At 42.2% G+C, this 18,306-nt stretch overlaps 1 protein-coding gene across 1 annotated transcript; it reads left to right on the top strand.

Moving 5' to 3' along the window:
- Window positions 1-168: 168 nt before the first annotated feature.
- On the top strand, window positions 169-17,280 carry Dnajb11 (DnaJ heat shock protein family (Hsp40) member B11). The gene is made up of 10 exons (XM_004654299.3): window positions 169-440; window positions 4,182-4,338; window positions 6,293-6,390; window positions 8,518-8,650; window positions 11,640-11,782; window positions 12,317-12,399; window positions 13,637-13,694; window positions 14,718-14,829; window positions 15,239-15,398; window positions 16,821-17,280. The coding sequence occupies exons 1-10, from the start codon at window positions 373-375 to the stop codon at window positions 16,883-16,885; spliced, it is 1,077 nt and encodes a 358-aa protein (XP_004654356.1). The 5' UTR covers window positions 169-372; the 3' UTR covers window positions 16,886-17,280.
- The last annotated feature ends 1,026 nt before the right edge of the window (window positions 17,281-18,306 follow it).

The following is an 18,306-nucleotide window of genomic DNA, read 5'->3' as shown; positions in this document are numbered from 1 at the left end:
GCTATGACGTTTCCTCTTCCGATTGGTCAGAAGCTGCGGCTGCAGTTCCGCCATCTAATTGGTTGTCCACACCGCCTCGAAGGTGAAGTGTACTGCGCTGATTGGTTGCGAGGTGGCGACCGCGTGTGATGTCCCCGGCCGCGATTGGCCCTCGCCTGCCCAGGGGTTTCTCTCACCGGGACTGGGGACTCCCGGGAAGTGGACCGGCAGAGGAAGGGGCAAAGCTAGCTGTCTGCGGACCAAGCTCGAGACCCACCCCGGGCGTGAGGCGGGCTCCCTGGGCCAGGAGCGCTGGCGAGCCGACGCGGCGGCCGGGGGCGGTTGTGAGGCGTGTGCGGGACGGGGCGGGGGGAGTGCCGGCACCAGAGAGCCATGGCCCCGCAGAACCTGAGTACCTTCTGCCTGTTGCTGCTGTACCTCATAGGGGCCGTGATCGCTGGGTGAGGACGGGCCCGGAGAGTCCAGCCTTGGCTGGGAAGGAGGCAGGGTGGGCACCGAGGAGGGCAGAGTGGGTAGGGGGGTGAGGGGAGAGCAGCACTGCCAGCCTGAGGGGAGTGGAGAAGGGACATCACTGAGGAATGGGAAGCGTGTGCCAGGTTGGTGTCCTGGGTGACACCAGTGAGAGCACCTTAGGTCCAGAGGTCCTGTGCAGCCACGTTGACCAAAAGAGTGGGAAGTGTTCGAATACAGCCTGCGGGGACTGGAGGGGAAGAAGGTGGTGGTGAGCGGACGCGGGGTCGTGGAAGTCTGAGGACTGGGGCTTCTGATTGTAGTGAAGACCGTGCCGGACCCAGGTTGAGGCAGTGGACACGTCTTTGATGGTGTATGGCCAGCCCTGCAACAAGTCGTTGAGGGGCTGACTTTAAAGTGGGTGGGCTGTGATGCCAAATGACATGAGGAGAGAAGGAAGGGAACCCAATCTGAAACCCAAGGAACTTGGATTGACGGAGCAACCAGAAGCTTTAAAGAGCCCGTGTGCTTCCCTGTCTCTTGGGCTACTGAGCCTAAACTGTCATCATTGCCTCTCTCCATGGTACCTTCTGGAGAAGCGTAATGGAATGAGGGGGAAGAGCAGTTCAACAACAAGCAGGAAACTACAATTTTGGCCCTTAGTCCGCACTCTACGAACCATGCGACCTTAAAGGAACTGTAAAACTCTTTCTCTGCAACATGAAGATAATATTTTGTCCCCTTTACTCAGGGAGAAGGAGTACACAGACTCTTAAAAGAATTCTCCTAGCTTTTAAAATTGATGATCCTATGAGCTGGAGAGACGGCTTAGCAGTTAAGACACTTGCCTGTGAAGCCCAAGGACTCAGGTTCCATTCTCTAGGTCCCACCTAAGTCACATGCACATGGTGCACATGCATCTGGAGTTGGCTTGCAGTGGTCAGAGGTCCTGGCTCGCTCATTCCTCTTTCTATAGCCTTCTGTCTCTAATAAATAAATAAATAAAATTTAAAGTTTAAAAAAAGTAATGATGCTAGTAGTCCATATGATAACCAAGGATATCCTAGATAGTGTATCAGACTTGTGTTCTAGACTATCCATGCCTGTAATACCAGCAAGTGGTAGGTGAAGGCAGGAAGATCAGAAGTTCAACATCATCCTCAGCTACAGATGGAGGTTGAGGCACATGAGACTGTCTCAAAACACAGCAAGAAAAGGCAAAAATAGTAGGTGTTAGTTTCGACAATGTTTAGGTTATTCTAAGTGTAATAAGGTCTAGGCATGGCAGCGCATGCACTTAGGAGTCTAAGGTAGGAAGATCACTGAGAGTTTGAGGCCAGCCTGGGCTACAGAGTATGTTTCAGGGCAGAGTGGGATAGAACGAGACCCTGAATCAAAAATAAAAATCCACAATAATAATAGTAATAAATTGAAAAGGTGCTATCTAGTATCTCTTTAAAATTTAAGAACCTCTTTAAGGTTTTGCTGTTTGCACATATATGTAAACTTTGTTATTTTTTATAGTTCTAAAAGTTAACATTCCCTTTATTGTTTTAAAGGAAATACTTTAAAACAGTGTCATATTGGTTTTTTCATGGTATATTTTTCTTGGTATTTGTACTTTTGGCCATAAGTGCTTAAGGAGTCTCTAAGATACTGTAATGTTGATACTGAGATATGTCAACCATCTTTTCCCTATATTTTCCAAGCGGTTACTTTTTTTTTTTTTTTTCCGAGGTAGGGTCTCTCACTCTGGCCTAGGCTGACCTGGAATTTACTATGTAGTTTCAGGGTGGCATTGAGCTCAAGGCGATCCTCCTACCTCTGCCTCCCTAGTGCTGGGATTAAAGGTGTGCGCCACCACACCAGGCTGTTACTTAATTTTGAAGCATATTTTTAAGTACACTTCAGTCTCTATACAGTGAGCTTTTTCATTACTAATTACATAGTTCCTTTCTGAAGAGCTGTGAAGACTTCACAGTTGGGATAAGGGCAGAACCCCTATTTTAAATATTCTGTCATACAGCACCTGGGTCTTGGCACCCCAGTGTATTTTCCCCCATACATTTAAAATTACTATCCCTGTGTGTCTATTATGTGACTTGTCTATCCCCTTTATTGAGAGAATGCATTTTTGGAATAACTTCTAGTGGCTAGAATTACTCTGGCAAGCAAAATAGATTTTTTTTTTGGTTTTTCAAGGTAGGTCTCACTCTAGCTCAGGCTGACCTGGAATTCAGTATGCCGTCTTAGGGTGGCCTTGAACTCACAGCAATCCTCCTACCTCTGCCTCCCAAGTGCTGGGATCAAAGGGATGTGCCACCATGCCCAGCCAAAATAGATTTTTGTGAGTATTCTTATTTATTCGTTTCACTCGGTGAAGATTCATTTTTTCGGTGAGCTGGGTGTGGATGGTCCCTTCCAATCTTCACTCTTCACCTTCTCACTTCTTGCAGGGATCTCCCCTTTATGATTGATCCCAGCATTGTGCATGCAAGGACATCAGCGGATTCCCATCTTGTCCCAGTTCATGCCAAATGCATATTCACAGTTACTGAGCCATACAGGCTCCTGCACGTGAGCTTTAAAAGCTGTCTACCATGAAGGCTTGATTTTTGTCAAACTAGTATAACTATTAACAATGAATATGAGATTAATATTTTCTCTCTTGCTTTTTCTGCCAAACAAACAGAAAACATTGATGGGTGTCCTTTCTTCAGAAGTACTTGACCTTTATTTTAACCTCTGAAGTTAATTTCAGTCATTTCATCTGTAATGCTCCAAAAGTGCTACTGTTGGGACATTTATGTTATAGTCTTTTTGAATAAAGAGAACTCTCTTTTGAGGTTGTTGCTTAGGCTTTGGAAATAGTCAAAACTCATGTGGAAATAGTACAGGGAGTAAGGGGAGAGTTAATTGGGTTACACGGTTATTGCCTGGAAATAGCATAGGGCATAAAGGACAAAAACAGTTTCTTAACTGGAAGTGGTTCTAAAAGAGGAGTGCTGCCAAAAGAATTGGAGTCTCACATTCACTCATAAGTTTTGGTGTGGTTTTTCTTCCTTTTGTCTTTTTCTGGCTTGTGTATGGTATTTGGGCAGGTGTATGTGTTCATATGTTTGGGCACAAGTGTGAGGTGTCACGTGTGTCATGTATATCTTCATTTTTCCAATTTTTGCTTCAAAGCAGACCTAAATGCAAAGGGAGGGAAGATGCCTTCACTTTTTAAAATGCAGTGTAGAATATTTTGGGGGTGGTGTGTGTTCGTGTAACTCAGCACAGCACACATGTGAAAGTCAGAGGACAGCCTTGGGATATTGTTCCTCTTCCACCTTATTTGCTGCTAGGATGGCCAGATTAGCTGGCCTGTGAGCTTCAGGATTCTTCTGACTTTATGTGAGTACTGGGAATCCACACTCTAGCAGGCTTGGAGAGCAAGTGCCTTTAACCACTCAGCCATCTTTCTAGCCTGCATGTAGAATATGTTTTAGATATTTGTATTTATTTGTTTATTTGACAGAGAGAGAGTGGAAGAATGGGCGCTCCAGGGCCTCCAGCCACTGCAAACAAAGTCCAGACACGTGCGCCTCCTTGTCCATCTGGCTAACATGGGTCCTGGGGAATTGAACATGAGTCCTTTGGCCTTGCGGGCAAATGCCTTAATTGCTAAGCCATCCCTCCAGCCCCATGTAGAATATTTTTAATGACATTTTCTCTACCCTCCCTCTCAGGCGAGACTTCTATAAGATCTTGGGGGTGCCTCGCAGTGCCTCTATAAAGGATATTAAAAAAGCCTACAGGAAACTAGCCCTGCAGCTTCATCCTGACCGGAACCCTGATGATCCCCAAGCCCAGGAGAAATTTCAGGATCTGGGTGCTGCTTATGAGGTGAGTCAAGAAAAAGGAGAAAATATTAACAGAACTTATGGACATAGAAAAGACCATATAAGGAGCTGGAGAGATGGCTAAGGTACTTGTCTGCAAAGCCCAATGACCTGCGTTCAGTTCTCTAGTACCCACATAAAGCCAGATGCAAAGTGCACATGCATCTGAAGTACATATAATACAGAGAACCTTCCTTTCAGATCATTTTAAAACAGAATTGGTAAAAGAAAAATAATACTTGTTTCTATATGGCATTAGGGGTTACATTCATGTCAGTAGATTTCATTTCTTGCCTTTTCATGTTTACATTTTAATTAAGGGGAGTAATGATTAAAAAAATGAATGAAAATAAGGTTGACCGGTTAGTAAATAGATGAGTGAGTGATCTGTTTGTTTGGGGAATAGAGCTAGGAATACAAGCAAAACCCAACAAGAGTGACAAGCCTCTATGCCCATGTAATTCAGACAAATAACAGGTAGTGGTGTAAGATAGAACTGGATATTCTTTTTCCATATTGGAATCCATAGGGATTGATGAAAACTGCCAGATTGAAGCTTTTCTTGCCTTACTTTAAGGGAGCAAAAGTTGATCAACCCCAGTCAGGTTTTTTTGTTGTTGTTGTTGTTTGTTTGGCTGGTTGGTTGGTTGGTTTTTTGAGGTAGGGTTTCACTCTAGTCCAGGTTGACCTGGAATTCACTATGGAGTTTCAGGGTGGTCTTGAACTCACAGTGATCCTCCGACCTCTGCCTCCTGAGTGCTGGGATTAAAGGTATGTGCCACCACACCTGGCAAAGAGGCAGATAGAGAAAGAATTGGGCACACCAGGGCCTCTGGCCACTGAAAACAAACTCTTGATGCATGTGGCACCTTGTGTGTCTGGCTTATGTGGGAACTGGGGAATTGAACCTGGGTCCTTTGACTTTGTAGGCAAACACATTAACTGCTAAGCCAAGTCTCCAGCCCCATTCAGTTTTCATCATATACAAATGCAAACATTGTGTTGCCAGGTAATCTAATTTTTCAAAAGCAGTTGTAAATCTAGATTTGCATAGAAGGTCTCTTGATTGTGAAAGGTTAAGAAACTAACTCAGTTAAATTTATTTATTATGTGTATCAAACAAAACAGATACTTGAGTGTACAATCTTTTTTGGGGGGGGTGTTTGGTATGTATGGTATATGCACAAGCATGTACCATGAATTAAGCAAGCAATGTGAACTAGAAAGTACATTTAAAAATTTAGTGCTAGCCGGGCGTGGTGGCGCACGCCTTTAATCCCAGCACTCGGGAGGCACAGGTAGGAGGATTGCCAAGAGTTCGAAGCCACTCTAAGACTATGTAGTGAATTCCAGGTCAGCCTGAGCTAGAGTAAGACCTTACCTCAAAAAACAAAACAAAAAAAAAAAAAAATGGGCTGGAGAGATGGCTCAGAGGTTAAGGCACTTGCCAGCAAAACCTAATGACCTGAGTTCAGTTCCTCAGAACCCACATAAGGCCAGATTCATAAAAAGGAGCATGTGTCTGAGTTTGTTTGCAGTGGCTAGGGGCCCTGGCACTCTCATTCATCCATTCATATTCTCTCCTCCTCTGCCCCCATTTGCAAATGAATAAATAAAAACAAACTTGTGAGATGTGGTGGTGTATTCCTGTAATCCCAGCACTCAGGAGTCTGAGGCAGGAAGATCATGAGCTTAAGGTCATATATATATAGATAGAGAGAGAGAGAGAAGGGGGGGAAGGAGAGGGGAGAGAAAAGGAATGTTGTAGGTCAGCCTGGGCCAGAAGCAAAACAGTTTTATAAACATGCCTTGTTATCATATATAATGGAACTACATTCTCCTAACTCCTAGACATCTCAAGATACAGTGAAAAGCAGCCATAGATATTAATATATTAATGTACCTTAACTGAGTATTCATCAGTTGTGACCTTTCCCTCCACTGGCTTTTCTCCACAGGTTCTGTCAGATAGTGAAAAGCGGAAGCAGTATGATACTTACGGTGAAGAAGGATTGAAAGATGGTCATCAGAGCTCCCATGGAGACATTTTTTCACAGTGAGTAATTAACCTATCTGCAAAGTATTAGTGTCTGAGAATGAATTCCTTAATGACTAAGAGCAAAGTTATTAGAAACAGAGAAAGTTTTCATATGCAGAGCTTCCACTTTGATCCTGTTAGCCAGAGAGGGTTGGTTATGATCACCATCACTGGCTCTCTATGTTCTGCTGTACTTGGCTTTCCTGAAGTTCTGGGTAACTAGAATAATAAACACCTCTCCTCACTCCTGATCCATTCTTTGTTGATATTTGAATCTCCCTATACCTTAATGACATGTACTAGAAGACCTAACCTGAGGTTCAAATCTTAAACAGCAAAGTGTTTGGACCTGCATTTTTATGAGGAAAAAAACATGTTTGTTTCTTCAGATTCACAAAGGATTCTGTGAACCCTTTCCCCAAAAGTAAGAATCGTGATTGCATGTAGTAGCTTTCCTCATTCAGTGTTTGAAGGTAACAGTACACTTTCAAGACTTGTACAGATTGGCTGCTTTAGCCTTCAGGGGAAGCATCAGTCCCTTTAACTATTCAAATCGACATGCCAGGAAGAAAAGAAGCCGCTTAACACTACTTTGTCCTTCCTCCTTGCTTGTAAAGCTTAAGAATACATTCACTAGGGATATTTGGTGGAAAGGGAATTGCAAATACAAAACATGGTAATTATTGCAGTAGTTGACAGACTGGAACACCTGCACAATTGAATGTCTCTGTTTTTCTCCATCTGTAAGCAATTTTTTTGTTATCTTCAAAAATTAATTTTGATCTTGTAGAGGCCAGGACGTACTCTTCCCTAAGGACCAGAATTTTAATAAGGCTATGCTTGTTTTTGGTTTTTGTTTTTTAAGGCAGGGTCTGGCTGTAGCTCAGGCTGACCTGGAATTCACTCTGTAGTCTCAGATTCTCAGCATTCCTCCTACCTCTGCCTCCACACCCTGCTCTTGGCTATATATTTTTTAGCTTATTTAAATACATGCCCAAGGATTTTCAGGGTCTGGGGGGAGAGCTTGGTCAGTAGAGTGCTTGCCTTGCAAGAGGAGGACCTGAATGCAACCCCTATAACCCACATTGTACAAAGCCACATCTGTGTTGGTAATTCCAGTGCTGGGACAAGGACAGGGAGATCCCTGGGCCTTGATGGCTGGCCACTCTAGCCTACTTGGTGAATTCCAGGATGGTGAGAGACTGTCTCAAAAAAAGGGTAGATGGCACCTGAGACTTGTGTCTGGCTTCCATATTTGCCCATACATATGCATGCATACACATACCCATACCAAAGATTTTGGCCAGGCATGGGAGTGCACACCTTTGATCCCAGCACTCGTAAGGCAGAGGTAGGAGGATCACTATGGGTTTGAGGCCACCCTGAAACTACATAGAGAATTCTAGGTCAGCCTGGGCTAGAGCGAGACACTACCTTGGAAAAACAAAAAAACAAAATAAGATTTGTGTACAGAATGGTGGCTGCTTTTATCAAGGTTACCTTCTAAGAAGCACATAAAATGAACACGTGCAGTGTGTTCAAAAGGTTCAGGAGCACCCTTACAGAACTCCTTAAATTTAGTCAGAAAGTTCAAAATTATAAAGGGTGCCAGGCATAGTGGTGCACGCCTTTAATCCCAGCACTCAGGAGGCAGAGGTAGGAGGATTGCTGTGGGTTCGAGGCCACCCTGAGACTACAGAGTGAATTCCAGGTCAGCCTGGGCCAAAGTGAGACCCTACCTCAAAAAACAACAAAAAAAAAAGAAAAACCAAAATTGTAAAGGGCTGAATATATTTTACCCATGTCCACTAAATCCACCATACTGAATTTTCTTCAGTAGTGAAACATTATCTCATTGAGTCCATTATTGGAGTCATTGGTATACTACACATGTAAACTATTACATATGGACCATATGTTATCAGAGAATAATTGTTTTTGTATTGGGCTGCAAAATAATGCAGTGTACTTGATATTATGTAAATGAAAAATTGTGTATGACATTTGACTCCAGTGTATTAAAAATGTCTCAGTCTTGTACAATGTATTGGTAGGAAACGATATTTTATCAATGTGAAGAAAACTAAATAATTGTGAGACATAAACTCAGATTTCTTTTCCTGATGAATTTACACCTATCTATAGCTTCTTTGGAGATTTTGGTTTCATGTTTGGAGGAAACCCTCGTCAACAAGACAGAAATATTCCAAGAGGAAGTGATATTATTGTAGATCTAGAAGTCACTTTGGAAGAAGTTTATGCAGGAAATTTTGTGGAAGTAAGTTCAAACAATATAGCTGTTCATATTGACTTCTAAAATTTGTACTTTTGACTAAAAGTAAGAGATTTTAGTGTATCTTCTTTTTTAAAGGATGAGGGGAGTGACTGATACACATGATTGACTTAATCAGCACCTTTAGTCCATGACTTGCTGTGCTCATGGTTTCTTAATCTGAATTTCTACTTCACCCAAGAACTAAAGGACACAATACCATGACTCCTGCATAGGTGCTACCTCCTTTCTTTGTCATTGCTGAATTTAATTGCTCTACTTATTTGTTACATACTGATGAATACCTAAACAGTGTGATTATTAATTGTTCTTAGCTTTAAAGATGGCATCCTATCTTTCAAGACAAGCTTGTCTCTGTGATTTTACTAGGATTCATCTTTGTTGTTCCTTATAGCTATCAGTCTGCTGGATAAAATTTATTATGACCATTATTTAATAGTTATTTAGGGCTGAAAGGATGGCTTAGCAGTTAAGCCATTTTGTCTGCAAAGCCAAAGGACCCAGGTTGATTCCCCAGGACCCACGTAAGCCATATGCACAAGGGGCTGCTTGCATCTGGAGTTCGTTTACAGTGGCCATAGCCCTGGTGTGCCCATTCTCTCTCTTCCCCTGTCTCTCTCTCTCTCTCTCTCTCTGTCAAATAAATAAATAAAGTAGGTATTTAGGGTTTTTTTTTTCCACTGAGGTTTTTTTTTTTTTTTTTTTTTTTTTACTCCCAAACAGTCTGTACATGAACATTTTATATATATCCATTTATTCTAATCATACCTGAGCAAGCTTACTTCTTAGGTGAATAACCAGATAAACAAAATAGTAGAATTACTGGGTAAAATCAACCAGTATTCATGTTCTGCAAGATAATACCATATTTTTTTGAATTTTGTTTTGTGCCAACACTGCAACAGCAATTGTAAAACTATAAATTTGCTACCTTTCTTTTTCCTGTTTTCTTTGCAGTGCTGGTAATTGTACCTAGGGCCTCATACAGGTTAGGCAAAAAAAAAAAAAAAAAAAAAAAAACTAAAAAAACTAAGTTATATTCCCTAGCCCTTTCTAATATTTGGAATTGTTAGACATCTCAACCTTTTCCCACCAAATAAGTATGAAATATTTTCTCATAATGGTCTTGATTTGTGTTTATTGATTAGCATAAGTATCTCTCCTTTATTGGCCATACTTGTTTCCTCTAGTGAAATGCTCATTTGCCTGCTTCTTTTTTGTCCCTTTCTGGGTGATTTCTAAGGACATGTTACTGTCACTCTTGCTACTAATGCTTTGTCAGCTGTAATACAAATATATCCTATCAGGTTACAACTTGGTGTTGCATGTTATTTAAGATTTGTTTCAGTCAACAAAAGTATTAGTTTTAATGTGATCAATGTCCTGTGCAAATCTGATAATTCTTTGTTGTTAGTTTTTGAATCTTAAGAAATTCTCCTCTAAAGTAAGAAATATGGGCTGGGGAGGTGGCTTAGCAGTTAAGGCGCTTGCCTGCAAAGCCTAAGGACCAAGGTTTAATTCTCCAGGTCCGATGTAAGCCAGATGCACATGGTGGTGCATGTCTGGAGTTTCTTTGCAGTGGGTAGAGGCCCTGGCACACCCATTCTCTCTCTCAGTCGCAAATAAATAAATAAAAATCTTTAAAGTAAGAAAGCTACTGTATGTTTTTAGTAAAAATTAAAGATATTTTAGCCGGGCATGGTGGTACATGCCTTTAATCCCAGCACTTGGGAGGATCACTGTGAGTTCGAGGCCACCCTAAGATTGCATAGTGAATTCCAGGTCAGCCTGGGCTAGAGTGAAACCCTACCTTGAGAAAAAATAAAGTTAAAGATATTTTGACTGGAGGTTATTCGTCTTTTTAAAAACTTAGCAATGGACAGCATACTTTTGAATCCTGGCTCTGCCATATGTCAACGTGGCCTTTATCATTTTACTTAATCTTTACTTTTACCTTATGCTGTTATCTCACCTATAAAGTGAATATAATAACAAGACCTACCTCAGAGTTGTGAGCAGGCCTGTGAGGGTTAAATGAATATGTAAATGTCTAACGGTGTTGAACAGCACTGATTGGCAGGTGGTAAGGACTGCAAAGTGTTTGACCTAATGAATATGTTATTGCTAGAACTTACTCTGTTGGCCTGGCTTCCATATGTGAGTAGGCTGTAAGAGATTTTTCTTCAAGCATTTATATCATTTTCTGTATGAGTATGTTACCTTGAGAATGAACAGAAATATAACTTTTTGTTTGTTTTGTTTTTGGGGTTTTTCTAGGCAAGGTCTCATTCTACCTTAGGCTGACTTGGACCTTAGCCTCCCGAGTGCTGGGATTAAAGGCATGTACCACCATGCCTGGCTTTTTCTTTTTCTCTTTAGGGGGGTTTTGAAACATGTTATCACATAGCCCAGGCTAGTTATAAAATGACTTTGCAATTTTATATACTTGGATCAGGTGTTTGCTTGCAGCCAGCTACAAAGAGTGATTGTTGTTTCTTCTTCTGTGCTAAAGTAATGAATGGTGATAGCACTGAGGATTAGTATCTATCGTGTTGAGTTTCTAAAACAAGGAGGTAGTCTCCATTGATTAAATGTAGGTTAGATGGTGACCACATAGCAGCCTTTGAACACTCTGCTTGTTCTTCAGTGGTCTACGCTTACACAGCTCAGATTTCTTAGAAGATGGTAGTTTTGTGACCCACTTTAACTCAGCAGCTCTCAGCTGTGATCTGCTTATCATACACCTCACTTTTGGATTCTCTGCTTACTCTGCTCTCTCCAGCTTTGAGGTTGGAATCATTTAAGTATGTTTTTGCTTGTTTCCTGCTTGGAGCCTGAGATGTTCTCTTCAGAGAGTTCTGTCATCTTTAGGAAACAAGCATGAGCTTGAAGAAAAGTGGGGAGTTCCAGACCAGGCATGTATGCAGAGCCATAATCATTTGGGAAATTTAAAGCTGTTTTGTGCACCCCTTAGGTAGTTAGAAACAAGCCTGTAGCTCGGCAAGCTCCTGGCAAGCGGAAATGCAATTGTCGGCAAGAGATGCGGACCACGCAACTAGGCCCGGGCCGCTTCCAGATGACCCAGGAGGTGGTTTGTGATGAGTGCCCTAATGTTAAGTAAGTGAAAACCCCTCTATGTACCCAAGAAACATAGGAATACTGTCATTTGACTAACAGAGTTCTAGTTGTCAACATCTAGCTTTCCCCTCCGTGTTCTATCAAAAGATGAGTAAAATCATGTACATTTAAAGATTTTTACTAAAGTATGTCCTCTAAGTATCTCCTTTTATGTTTCTAAACTAACAAACAGCACCCTTTTCCTAAGCTATCTTGAAAAAGGTATTAGTTTTCAGCCAGGTGTGGTGGCGCATGCCTTTAATCCCAGCACTCGGGAAGCAGAGGTAGGAGGATCGCCATGAGTTCGAGGCCACCCTGAGGCTACATAGTGAATTCCGGGTCAGCCTGGGCTAGAGCGAGACCTTGACTTGAGAAACCAAGAAAGAAAGTGTTGTTTTCATCCAACTTGTATTATGATAGCAGTCTCATATGCTTACGTCTAGTAAAAGCATGTGGTAGTCTTCCAGTAAAAAGCTCTGATAAAATGAGGTTCCATTAGTATTTTTTTGTTCTCTTTAATTCTCTTTGTTGTAGACTAGTGAATGAGGAGCGAACACTGGAAGTGGAAATAGAACCTGGGGTAAGAGATGGCATGGAGTACCCCTTTATTGGAGAAGGTAAATATTGTTTTCATTATAACTATTTTTGGCTTGCTTACAAACACCTCTCACTTTTGCATCATCCCATGTCTTAATGGTTACATAGTAAATGAAAATATAATGTCTAGGGGCTGGAGAGATGGCTTAGTGGTTAAGGCATTTACCTGTAAAGCCAAAGTATCCCGGTTCGATCCTTCAAGACCTACATAAGCCAGATGCACAGGGGGCGCATGCGTCTGGAGTTCATTTACAGTGGCTGGAGGCCCTGCTGTGACTCCCACCCCCTGCCTCTTTCTTTTTTTTTTTTTTTTTTTTTTGGTTTTTCAAGGTAGAGTCTCACTCTACTCACTCTAGCTCAGGCTGACCTGGAATTAACTATGTAGTCTCAGGGTGGCCTCGAACTCATGGCGATCCTCCTACCTCTGCCTCCCGCGTGCTGGGATTAAAGGCATGCGCCACCACGCCCGGCTCTTTCTCTCTTAAATAAATAGAAAATATAATGTCTAATTCTCCTCAGCCAGCTTTGGAATACAGAAAGCCTTTTGTGACCAGCCTGCTTAGTCACCTGAAACATAAGCATTACTGCTTATCCTTTGAATATCACAGCCAGAAGTTACTATTAGGAAGCATACATTTTATCAAAATATAGGGTGTTTAGACCTTAGTGGATGGACTCTATAATGAAAATATATATGTAACTCTAACTAGGGTATGAATAAAATATCAGACCTCACCTTTGGACTTCAAAACTCTAAAAGCAAACAAGCTTTATGATTTTGGGTGCAGGAAGTACATGAATCTCTCTTTCTTTGGGAAAGAGATCAAGTTATTCATTGTAATACCTGAAACACATGTGATCTTCACTGGTAATCTAAAGCTTGATGTCAGCTTTAAGTAGGCAAGACATTGCCCTCCCAGATGGATTTGACAGAGCCAGTACCGGAGGCAGTGGACATAAAAAAGTCTCTCGGGCTAGAGAAATGACTCAGTGGTTAAGGCGCTTGCCTGCAGAACTGAATGACCTGAGTTTGATTCCCCAGTACCCACGTGGAGTCAGATGCACAAAGAGCATGCATCTGGAATCCGTTTGCAGTGGCAAGAGGTCTGGCATGTCCATTCTGTGTGTCTGTTTCTCTTCTGTCTCTCTGTCTGCTTGCAAATTAATTATTAATTTTTTTAAAAGTCTCTCAATTGCCACATAAATCTGTGGTTTTTAACGTGTGACTTTTGGTGTTCTGTGATCTGCTTTGACAAGGTGAGCCTCACGTGGACGGGGAGCCCGGAGACTTGCGGTTCCGAATCAAAGTTGTCAAGTAAGTAATCAGCTTTCAGAGACTGTCTTTTTAGCCTTGCTTTTCAGTTGAGTCAGATTACAGAGACCCATATAGCCAGACCTTTTCCTCTGTTTCACAGCTGTACCCTAGGTGAAATTTTTTTTTTTTTTTCCCTTAGGTAGGATCTCACTCTAGCCTAGGCTGACCTGGAATACATTCTGTAGTCTCAGGGTGGCTTTGAACTCATAGCAATCCTCCTGCCTCTGCCTACCAAGTGCTGAGATTAAAGGCATGTACCACCATGCCCAGCTAGCTTTTCTTGTATACCTTATCTTTCTTCTCACTTGCCAGAGAAACTAGAAAATTAGAAAGTATCCTGGTTACTCAATCAGTTTTGTACCTTTTGGGGGTTGGAGTTAATTAGGATTTGAGATAGAGACTCACTTTGTGGCCCAGGCTAGCCTTGAGCTTGTGGCAATCCTCCTGCCTCAGCCTCCTGAGTACTGCAACTGCAGGTGTGAGCCACTGTACCCAGCTGTAGCACCTTTTCAACATTTGCCTTTGCCTCTCACCTGTCCCCTTCTCCTGCACTCAGCCTTGTCTGCTGGCACTTGGGAGGCAGAGGTAGGAGGGTGGCTGTGAGTTTGAGGCCAACCTGAGACTACGTAGTGAATTCCAGGTCAGCCTAGGCTAGAGTGAGACCTTCCCTCAAAAAAGGGGGGGGGGCATCAAATGCTTACTGTTTGAAAGAATAGTATTCATATTTTTCCAGGATTTTTCTAGCATTTGAAACTGTAATGGTTTTTACCTTAGATTTGTATTTTTAATTTGCAGGCAGAGAGAGAGAGTGAGAATGAGAGAGGGGGAATGGGTATACCAGGGCCTCTTGCCACTGCAAACTCCAGATGCATGCGCCACTTTGTGTATCTGGATGATTTACATGCTTGCTGGGGAATCAGACTTGGGCTTGCAAGGTTTTCAAGTGCTTTTCACCAATGAGCCATCTTTCAGCCCTCTAACAACGTTTTAAACTGTAATGGTTTTTACCTTGTCCTGTTGCAGGCACCGAATATTTGAAAGGAGAGGAGATGATTTGTACACAAATGTGACAATCTCACTCGTTGAAGCTCTGGTTGGTTTTGAGATGGATATTATTCACTTGGACGGTCACAAGGTAAACAAACTGAGTTTCCTGACATGTGAGGCCCTCCTGTGGTAGTTTTAGATTGCTTTAGCCACTTTGGTCATCTGGACCCCCAAGTTCCCCTCTCAGACTCCACTTTCTGTCCTTACTCTGCTGCTAAGCTTCCAGCAAGAGCAATGCCAGGTACCTTCCAGCTACTCAGAATCAATTGCACAGCTTTGAAATCTTGCTCTTATATTTTCCATTGACAAAAAAAAAAGTTTATTTTGCTTGCTTATTTCATTTCTCTTTGTACTTTTAAAAAAACTTTTCTTTCTGTGATTGTCATTCTGCCGTGCCCCTTACCCTTCATCCTCCCATCTGGGACACTAGCTTTCTACACCAGTGCTAACTAGAAGCTCAGCTGTCCTGCTCCAGTCCATTCCTCATTGCTTTCCAGGTACATATTTCCCGGGATAAGATTACCAGGCCAGGAGCCAAGCTATGGAAGAAAGGGGAAGGACTTCCCAACTTTGACAATAATAACATCAAAGGCTCTTTGATAATCACTTTTGATGTCGATTTTCCAAAAGAGCAGTTGACAGAGGAAGCAAGAGAAGGTATGGGATTGTGTGTGTATGTGTGTGTAAGAGCAGAGTGATAATAAAAACAAAACCTTTCAGTGGCATGAGGCTATTAACACAAGTAGGACACAGGGATAGGAGGGAACTTGTCTTTCTCTGTAAAAGCAACAAAAAAAAAATCCTACCATCACTTGATCTCAAAAGGCTGTGGATCTAGGCTTTGAAACCTAAGGAGTAACGGGTTGTATGGAAGTGAAATAGAGTCATGAAAAGCGATGAGCTATACTAAACTATAGAGTAGAAAATTAGAGGCTTAGGGGTATATATTTGTTGATTCATTGAAAACAGTGTCCAGTTAGGGCTTTTAAGTAATAAGAGAAAGAAAGGTTTAAACAAGCTTTAAAAAAAAAAACTGAAGACCTGGAGAAATGGCTTAGCAGTTAAGGCATTTGCCTGGGAAGCCAAAGGACTCAGGTTTGATTCCCCAGGACCCATGTAAGCCAGATGCACAAGGGTGGTACAAGTGTCTGGAGTTTGTTTACAGTAGCTGAAGGCCCTGGTGCATCCATTCTGTCTCTATCTATCTAAGTACCTATCTCTTTCTCTCTCTCTCTCTCTCTCTCAAAATAAATTTAAAAAAAAAATTTTTTTTAAACCTGAAAAAGGACAAGAGTAGTCAGGCATAGTGGCTCATGCCTTTAATCCCAGCACTCAGGAGGCAGAGGAGGATCACCATGAGTTCAAGGCCACCTTGAGACTACATAATGAATTCCAGGTCAGCCTAGGGTAGAACGAAACCCTGCCAAAAAAGTGGGGGTGGAAGGATGGCTTAGCAGAGCCAAAGAACCCAGGCTTAGTTCCCCAGGAGCCACATAAGCCACGTGCACAAGGTGGCACATGTGTCTGGAGTTCATTTGCAGTGGGTGAAGGCCCTGGTGAGCCCATCATATTCTCTCTCTCCCTGTACCTCATTCTTTATGTCAAATAAATAAATAAAAATAAAAGCATTAAAAAACAAAAAATAGCCAGGTGTGGTGGTGGTACATGCCTTTAATCCCAGCACTCGGGAGGCAGAAGTAGGAGGATCACCATGAGTTTGAGGCCACCCTGAGACTCCACAGTAAATTCCAGGTCAGCCTGAGCTAGAGTGAGACCCTACCTTGAATTCCACCAAAAAAAAAAGTAAAGGAACAAAAGAATTAGCTGAAGAGATTGCTTTACCTGTATTCCTTTCCTAGGGTTTTGTGGGGTGTGTGAGAGTGAGGGTGGGGAAGGACTGTCTTGACACGCGTGTGCGCATGTACGCATGTGTGAAGATGTCCACATATGATGAAGTTGGAGATTGGTTATTACTTGTTTCAGTCAGCTCTTAGCTTTTGTGAGCCTCTCAGTGAAGCCTGTTCTTTGAACCCTAAGGAAGTCACAGTTTTGTTAATGTAATTGTCCATTCTTTTTTAGGTATCAAGCAGCTACTCAAACAAGCATCAGTGCAGAAGGTATACAATGGATTGCAAGGATATTGAGAGTGAATAAAATTGGACATTGTTGAAATAAGTGAATCGGCAATATTTATTATCTGCAGGGGTTTTTTTGTGTGTTTTTCTTGTTTTCAATATGCAAGTTTGGCTTTTTTTTTTTCTTTTTTTTTTTTTTCCTGACGATCGCCATGACATGAATAAGAGGGCTTAAGAATTTGTCTTTTTGCATTCAGACAAGAATGACCAGCGAAAGGTTAACTAATACCTCTCCCTTTGGGATATTATGTCTGGTGCTGCCACCTGAGTTTCAAGAAGTAAAATCTCAAGACTCCAGGAGCAAAAGGAACAATATGAAGGGGTGGAGATAATTGTTAGTTATTTCATTCAAAATGCCAACTGGAGAAGTGTTTTTAAATACATCTTGTTATTTTTTTTCTTGACTCCTGTTTCTTTTTTCTGGTGAGGTAGGTGGGTTGTCTCCTCCCGTCAGGCAAGGTGGATCCACAGCGTGCAAAGGCATGGTGAAGATCGAGGGCCCACTGAGCACACCTGGTATCTGATAGCTAAGAGCCTGGATAGATTAGAGATCGATGCATATGAGTTGCTAACATAGAAAGAACTAATTTGTCTTTGAGAAAACATGTTATTTGGGAACAGTAAAATTTGAAATGGATATTTTACTGCTTAGCACTTTTATATATAATCTTGGTTGACATAACAAATAAAACTCCTTTAGTTTAGGGATTAGGATTAGCACTGACTCTAGAAACTAAATATTAAAAGTAGGATTGCAGACTACACACTTCTTCCACTGGTTCCCAGTTCAGACGGGGTGTGACTTGAACGCGTTTGCCTAGACGTGCCTTCATTTGGCATCCATAATCCCAGGGCAGAGCTCTGCTCTCCGTGTGCTGCGGACTTCTTACCTTAGCTAGTCAGTGTTGGCCCATGCTGTTGAACAGCCACTGCTGCACTGTATAGGAAGCTCCCTGCCGGCCGGCCGGCCGGCCATATAGCTCCCCAACATCCCAGGCTTTGGCTACTTAGTAGCCATTGTTATTTGAAGCCCTTAGAGATCAAATGAAAGCACAGAAATACATACTTGCAAGTTTGTAGGCTTTTTGTGCATATTTCATTACATACTTAATTGGCTATAGTTGAACATTTGTAAGAAATGATTATCAACATTTTCCTGCCTTAGTCCAAGTGGTGTAACTAGGCTCAGTCCCCCTGCGCGGCCAGCTTAAGAATGATATACTTGCAAGGCTGTGTTCGGAGAGCTGAGTGCCAGAGAAGCCCTAAAGCTGCGGTCTGTGGCAGCCACGCGTTTGAGTAGCACTTCAACTGTGCTGGCTCACTCCAGGTGCTATGATGACGTAGGAAACATGCACTGACTTTTCCTGGGACAGTCTCACAGCTCAGCTGGCCTCAAACTTATTCTCTAGCTGAGACTAGCCTTGAACTTC

The sequence above is a fragment of the Jaculus jaculus genome, chromosome 5, assembly GCF_020740685.1.
Source record: "Jaculus jaculus isolate mJacJac1 chromosome 5, mJacJac1.mat.Y.cur, whole genome shotgun sequence".
Classification (NCBI taxonomy): Eukaryota; Metazoa; Chordata; class Mammalia; order Rodentia; family Dipodidae; genus Jaculus; species Jaculus jaculus.
The sequence above is the reverse complement of the archived record's forward strand: the minus strand, read 5'-3'. Positions and strand labels throughout refer to the sequence as shown.

Excerpts from the sequence above, each read along its gene's own strand:
- Dnajb11 (XM_004654299.3), top strand. The coding sequence starts at position 373 with ATGGCCCCGCAGAACCTGAGTACCTTCTGCCTGTTGCTGCTGTACCTC. Across the intron at positions 441-4,181 it reads ATAGGGGCCGTGATCGCTGG|GCGAGACTTCTATAAGATCT; the intron begins GTGAGGACGGGC and ends CCTCCCTCTCAG. Across the intron at positions 12,400-13,636 it reads GTACCCCTTTATTGGAGAAG|GTGAGCCTCACGTGGACGGG; the intron begins GTAAATATTGTT and ends TGCTTTGACAAG.